The following is a 7,737-nucleotide window of genomic DNA, read 5'->3' on the forward strand; positions in this document are numbered from 1 at the left end:
GTGTGTGTGTGACATATACCCGTTTCATGAGGACAAAAGCCTTCATGGAAACGGTGCGTGTGGGGGATAAATAAATGCACGAGCAAATTATGCGGAACCCGGCAAGAATTCGGGAGAATTAAATTAAAAACTCACACCACTGCAAAACCCACCTGACACTTTTTGTCAGGTATTGATTCTGTGTGCATAATCTCCCCACGTTCAGAAGAGGTGGAGAAGAGAAGAGGGAAGGAAGAGAAGAAGAGAAGAGAAGAGAAGAGAAGAGAAGAGAAGAGAAGAGAAGAGAAGAGAAGAGAAGAGAAGAGAGAAACAATAGCTGGGCTGCCACAAATAGATTTAGTTGATGGCAGGTAAAACAAAGACAGAAACAGAGAGAGAGAGAGAAAAAGAGAGAGAGAGAGAGAGAGAGAGAGAGAGAGAGCGAGAGAGAGAGAGGAGGCGCGTTTCATTCCACCAGTGCTGTGATAAGCAACTTGTGACATGGCGCCTATTCTCACCCGTAATAAAGCAGTGACATTAGCCTGCCTACACCTCCGACTCAACTGCCACCGAAGAAACACAACTGCAGGGGCCGACGCCGCACCGCACCGCACCGCACGGCACGTCCTAGATTTTTGCCTGACTTGTCTCTTTTCCCTGGCATGCTACGCGCTGCGTGCTGTGTGTGTGTGTGTGTGTGTGTGTGTGTGTGTGTGTGTGTGTGTGTGTGTGTGTGTCATTCCGCAAAGAAACGGTGTCTTCCTGACTATTAAAATGAAGAGAAAAAAAGGGGAAGGAGAGGACAAGAGCTTCTGTTTCTGAGCATCACAACGCCACCGCCACTGCCGCCACCCCCACACCACTGGCATCCATCTTGTGGCAGCGACTCTACCTAGAGAGCGCAATGCAATCACTCGTTTGCTTTGGGAACAAACTATGTTGCAGCACAAATGCCTGGGATGGAATTCCTTTTGCAGACAAAGACACATTTCACAAAGCAGAGCACTGATATTGTTTTAGCGGTCCACGCCACAGACGGTCCAGCTTCACAATGACAACAAATTAGGCCACGCACAACATCAACATCATCAACAACAACAACAACAACAACAACAACACATCACAGCACAGCACAACACAAAAACAATTGCAGAACTGACATGCAGAAACAGTTAAATTAATGAATAAATACGAAGCGGCACAAAATGAGAGCTTTTGAACCAGGATAATTTGTGGGAATTAAAGCTTTGAATATCTCAGCCTTGTAATGATGGCTCCTCTCTAAAGATGCTATTTGAGTTTTTTCAAGGATATACTGGGCTTTTGACCCTTTGACAGCGTGTGTGCGTGTGTGTGTGTGTGTGTGTGTGTTTGTGTGTGTGTGTGTGTGTGTTTGTGTGTGTGTGTGTGTGTGTGTGTAAGAGAAAGAGAGAGAGGTAGGCGAGGGTTGGGATATTACCCAGGCCAGGCCTTAACTCACATTAAAAAAAAATAAAACAACTTGTTGCAATTACAATTTAGTACTTAAATGCCTTACAATACTTCCCAAATACTATAGTCCTGTTTGACGGCCATTTGCTATTGAATGAAACGAATGGCCAAAGCCAGTGAAATGGTTAACCCTCTGAATCGCATACGATCAAACAACCAGCTGCGCAAAGAGGACCTCGCGGTTCTCATGTTAACCACTGGCTATTTGGGTAGTGCCTATTTTAGGAGGGAAGAATTAAGTTTGCATGGACTGTTGACGCCCGAAGCATGAGACTGACGACCACCACCACACCACCCAGTGCAATGCCACCCAACCCCAACCCCACCCTGATCCGTCCGCGCTCCCCACTGGGCAGTTTCAAAGGAGCAGGCCGAGGAGGGGGGGGGGGTCGTTGCAAATGAGCAGTTTCTGAAGACACCCCGCTGGGCATGGAAGGGAATGGCTCATCAAGCCCCATCAAAACAATTAAGCAGTACAGAACCTCTCCATCTCCATCTCTCTCTCTCTGATTTGTGTGCTGCGCGCGTACAGTAGGCTACATAGAATAGAAACTCACCTTTCTCCGCATGTCCCATTTGAGCTGCGTCCAGATGAGGGGGGAAATAATAACGCAGATCAGAATATCGATTTGATATCACCACACGCTTAGAATCCCGTGGGTAAACCGATCAGTGTTAATTGGCCTACCACAATTCTACCACAAACCAATAGCCACTTATTCAATCAATATATGAAATGCTTTTCACAGAGATGGGGAATAGGCCTATGATATGTAATTCACGCGTATATTTTTTAATTAGTTAATAATGACGGATTACAAAGTTGCAACTGTATTTCAGCTATAGCTTTCTGCCTTCATGGATGAGAATGCACATGGTGATCTGACACGTTAAAACATACACAACTTTTCGGTGACTATAACCAGCTGAATACATGGGTTGGGGGGGGGGTAGAAACAGTGGGGTAACAAAGTGGTGACATTTTATGTGAAGACACTTCAAAGAAAGGGGGCGAACGCCACTCTGAAGATAAGTGCCGATTTCTAGTCTGCAGCGAAAGCCATGCATGCACTCGCATTCAAATGAGAAAAGCCGAGGCTCCGCGCGCTCGGACAAGATTTTATAAAAGGTGAAACGGAATCAGAAAAATAAATGTGTCAATCGTCCACTTGAACTTCAGCTGGTCCCATTAACAGTTACATTGTTTGAATTACAGTTAAAGATCAACTATTGCAACAACTAACAAATATACGCCAATAATTAAGTGAGTAATTTCTATTTCTAGCACGCCAATTCGTGCCATTAAAATGCGCAATAAATGCAAAGTCTTCCGTTGTCGAACAGAGCTGGATGCATTTCCGAATTCTAGGAGAATAACTCGCGTGGGAAGGGAAAACATGCATTAAAGCGACCCGATTTCCCACGGTCATTTATAACTGTTAATGCTCGCAACACAATAGATAAATATATTTTATATCTACGGGACATAAACCTAAGCATTAACTGTTATTGTGAGAGTCATATAGTATTCGTACTGAAGTTGTTTAATGTAAATCAATGCGTCTTTCGGCAATGCATGTTAGTGGAAGCTTTGCCTCTCAGAGGGCATGAGGGAACGGGCTGTTAGCCTACTTTAAAACTAGTTCGGGTCAACTTTTGGACAGCAATTATTATGACAAGAGGCTGAATTTAAGATTATAACATTTTCGAGAAACATTTATGTGGAGCGTATTCATTGCATTCCGCAACAAAAATCATTCTTCAATGTGCATGGACGTGTGTCGATTATACCACAGGGGGAAATGCTTGTGAACTCGTGTTTGAAATACACTAGCCTATAAAGGTTAGCCAACACTACCTGTTTGCAGTAGGCTACCTATCCACAATGCCCCGTCGTCTAGGGATTCATTTCTTGCCAATGCATTGCGAAACAGAGGCAAACTTGGATCACGGACCATGACAAACAGTCCGCAAACTTTTCGACAAATGTTATATCAAAGACAGTCTACACACCGACTGACTGAAACAGACCAACTGTAGGCTATCCCTCAGCGTCTCTCGGGTTTATTCAAAAACAAAGTTAGCAAATTGCTATCATTCCGTAGCAGCCTGCTACCTGTGGACAAGTTTAAACGGAGGAACAACCTTTCTTCCTCCCTTCCAGAGCACACCGAACCTCAGTCCAGCTCTATACGCTTGTCGATGTCAACTACCAAGAGGTAGTTAAGGTGTTCATTTGGAACATTTTGCAAATGAGGCTATACACCTTGATGCTCAATGCGATAGTTAACTGACCAAACGGTGAACCACAACTTTCCCTTGCACCGCACGCACCACTACAGCGCAGCAGACAACATGTGAACACGTCCACTTACCGGCTGGGAATTGGGCTCCAACGCTTGTAACGAGTGAATACAGCAGCAAGAACCCCCGAATGCTTGTATCCATGATTGTTTTCTTCAGTTCTCGAAGTTTCAAAATAGTTAGGAGAGGTTGTTATTCCAGGAGATTCATGCGCTCCATTCTCACCGCTTCCCTGCGCTACTTTGTTGCTTGGAGAGTGAGGAGAGATGGGGCATGACGTCAACGGGCTCCGCGATTCAAACCCTGCCTTATCAAACCTCGCTCTCCCAGAGACATAAAGCTCCCTCTGCCGTCAGCATGCAGCTACATTTGTTAGAATTAAAAACCCGAGTGATGTAGCCTAAATGTGGTCGCTTGGATTATGGAGAGTCATTCTACTGAATATTGATGTGAAATTTCCACCAGATTTTTTTTCCAGTAATACGCATTATGCTACATCTAAATCTACACAAATGTAGCGAGCCTGAAATTGAGGGCGCTCACATGGAAACTTTTTATTGTGATAGGCTATATCAACTGGTGTTTGACAACATGTGCCACCTCTTAAAATGCCGATTTACACGGGTAACTTGTGCAAGGGGACTGATGTGTTCTGAGACTTCTGCGCAGCGCAACTGACCGCAGGCTGTCTGGTTGCATTTGTCGAGCAGTGCGGAATATGCTCGGACTGTTGTATTACATTAAATCAAACTGAAGACAATGGAAACTATTTGTATTTTTAGCGATTTTTTTCTGCCCATAGTAGAACATCTAAGCAGGACAGGTAGGCTATGCGTCACGGTGCGAGCGAGCGGTCCAGCTCATCGAGAGAGAGGAAGAGACACTCTCATCTCCTCTCCTCTCCTCTCCCGCCTGTCGGACACATGGATGCTCGATGCTGGTCTGGCTGACATGTAAACAGCTCAAATCAAAGCTTCCCGTCACTGCTCTCAGTGAAAGGGGAAAAGAGGCCGCGGCAGCCGTCCGGTGGTGCCAATTTCAGGTGTCAGAAATGTTTGGACAGGATACAGTCAGCCTGTTGCCTTACAACACCTTCCAAGCCGAGTTGACACGCAGCGCTTTCACTAGTTCGCTGTCTGATCCGTCAGGGGAACATCTGTGGAGACGACTAACAAAACAAGACATGGTTTGAAATAGTAAGAACTGGAGGCGTATGGAGGGGTCGGAGTAGGGTTGGACTGGACTGGGACAAATAATCAGGCCGGGCATTTTCAGCCAAGACCGATCCGCTTGGCATGGAGAAAGACAACGGAGCCGTGACAACATTTTTAACCATCTAGGCTAATATGAGTTGTTTTGGACACACCAACCACAATGAACATTTAAATCTGCCTCGAAGAGGTAATCTATATAATAGTGGTATGAGGAGTGACACTGTCGTGCCGAAAAGTGAGTGCCTGCCAGAACACGAGTGCCCTCATTGAAACCAATGACATTTTTTGAGAGAAAATTATACACATTTTTGCAGAATGAATTACATAATTTATTAACTAAAATATGCTTATGAAACATTACTCGTCCTCCACTTAATATGAGCTATTTGAATGAAACTGTAACATTTGTTATGACAATTCTTCGATTCTTTTATGGAAATAATACTGAAATTGTAACCAGTTCTTTGTAATACTTCCAGAAGGAATGTAGATTCTTTATTGATAGGCTTTCCATCTTAAATTGTGTCGGATTTATCTGCAAAAATGGGTTACAAATGTCTGAAAAATTGGTCATTGGTTTCCATTGGTTTCAATGAGGGCACTCGTATTCTGGCAGGCACTCACTTTTTGGCACGACAACACCACTAGTGAGGGGAGGAGGGCCAGGACAACATCATCATCAGTCCACGGGGAAAATGCCCTGTATGCCATATGGCCAATCCAGCCATGGGTGAGGGTGGAAGGAAGAGGAGAGCAGTTACATCTACAACAAAGTGAATTGAGAAGATGCTGAAGGCTGTAGGTATGGGCACATGTCTGCGAGAAAAAAATGAAAGGGAAAGAAACATAAATATGTTTCTTCAAACACAGCCTTTGATAACTGGGGCTCGAGGTGAGAGGTAGCTCTTGCATGAAAGCAACTGCTGAGGTTGTTTCTTTCCCATTTCATCCTTGCTGTCATTGTTGCCTCAATGTACCCAATAAAACGCAGAGACAGCTTTGACTTAATTTTATTCAAGCCTAGGCTACTAACTGTGTCGATGCGGAAACTAACATTAAATTCAATATTTTCACGGTACACTTAAGCTTAGACATTTTTATAATGAGAGAATTGTAAAGTCTCTTCAGTCAGGCAGTGCATCCGAGGGGAATATTTTAGCATCACCAGCGTTTATTTTGTGCTTTGCTCAGAGAGTAGAAATTAAGCCAGTCAAATCTGAACCATATGCCAGCCCCATAACAGATGGAGGAAGCGGTCATGGAGTTGACGTGATTGCCCATCTAGTGAAAATCCACCCAGGCTCGTTGGCGGGGAGGGAGGGGATATCATAGGTTTATGGCTCCATCTCATTATGTGGACTGGAAAAAAAGTGCAATCAAATGGCTCCCTTCTCGATGGTGGAGGACTAGGGATGCCAGGGGGGATAACAGTGCAATAACTGCTCTGCCCTGCACACTGAGAAATGGAAGAAGCCTACTTCTGTCTCTCGAACAGTACAGCTTTAGCAGACTAATGCCTACCAAAGTGTCATTTTTAAGTGCTAAGTTTCCGGTGTTAGGTAGCATACGGTATCAAAATACAAAAACTGCAAAGGATCAACTGTAAAGGCCTACCTGGAGATACCTAAAGGCCTACAACCTGTGGTGTAGTGGGTATTTTTAAAGTGGGGGTACGCGATTTTTAATGTCCCCCCACAACTGTCCTTAATCTTCCATCATTGCTTCTCAGTTTTCATCTGTTTGGTCAATCATCTGCAATACTGTTATGTGCTCATTCCTTTTTGTATACAAACATGGGCAGAAGATTTTTTTTTTTTTTTAAATCTCATTTCAGGAGAAGTGGGTGGACTGCGTACCCCCGCGTACCGCGCCCACTACACCCCTGCCTACCACTTGACCCTTTCTCCAGTGGGAAGTGCTCGCTTGATGAAAATCCCAACTGAAACGTTGCCCGATTTGACTGAACCAAATCCCTTTTTTTTTTTTTTAAAGGGGGGCAACTACACTGCCCTACAAAGGCTAAGTGCAGCCAACATTGAAACTGAGAAAAATGCCTTTAAAGTTTTTTACTGAGGATATTGTAGTTACTTCAAATTTGACACAGCAATATCTCAAAAAACGGGACACTTTTGGGTCATTAGGCTTTTGTCACAAGATAAATTAGATGCAATGAAGAAGACCATTTTCAGTCTATAACTCAATATTGGCCAAAAAAATGTAGTTAGCCTATTGCAATTTGCCTTTTTCAGGGCTACGCATATTTGACCTCACACATGACTGGAAAGTATAGGCCGTCTGGCTTCTCTTCCTCACTGGTATTGTAGGACACATGAGAGCTTTAGCCGCTCAACACGCCTTGTTTCAGTCCAACCAGTGGTGTAGTCTACGTAGAACGCAGGTATACGCAGTATACTCACTTCAAAATTTCAGGGATTTCAGTATACCCACTTAAAATGGATTGATCCATTAATAAGAATAGCACAAATATATAGTATACCCACTTCAAAAAATGCTCACATACAGTATACCCACCACAAAAAAGTAGACAACACGCCTTGTTTCAGTCCGACCTTAGTCTGGACTGTTGTGTGTGTAAACAAAAGAGAGAGAGTTACAAAGGAAAAGACGTAGCTCACCACCAGGGCCGGATTAACGCATAGGCTAGATATGGCTGCAGCCTAGGGGCCCCCACCTGCCAGGGGGCCCCCTGATTGGCCAGAAGTGAAAAAAATGCAGAATTTTGACCCAA

The 7,737-nt window shown here is 44.2% G+C and overlaps 1 protein-coding gene across 1 annotated transcript in view; it reads right to left on the reverse strand.

Annotated features, from left to right (window-relative positions):
• ptprk (protein tyrosine phosphatase receptor type K) overlaps nt 1–4,023 on the reverse strand; it is a 351,066-nt gene extending 347,043 nt beyond the window's left edge. Inside the window, exon 1 of the mRNA XM_063223773.1 lies at nt 3,846–4,023. Within this exon, the coding sequence (XP_063079843.1) occupies nt 3,846–3,918 (73 nt within the window). The 5' untranslated portion in view covers nt 3,919–4,023. The remainder of the gene's footprint in view (nt 1–3,845) is intronic.
• Nucleotides 4,024–7,737: the final 3,714 nt, after the last annotated feature.

Source organism: Engraulis encrasicolus, chromosome 18 (genome assembly GCF_034702125.1).
Source record: "Engraulis encrasicolus isolate BLACKSEA-1 chromosome 18, IST_EnEncr_1.0, whole genome shotgun sequence".
Classification (NCBI taxonomy): Eukaryota; Metazoa; Chordata; class Actinopteri; order Clupeiformes; family Engraulidae; genus Engraulis; species Engraulis encrasicolus.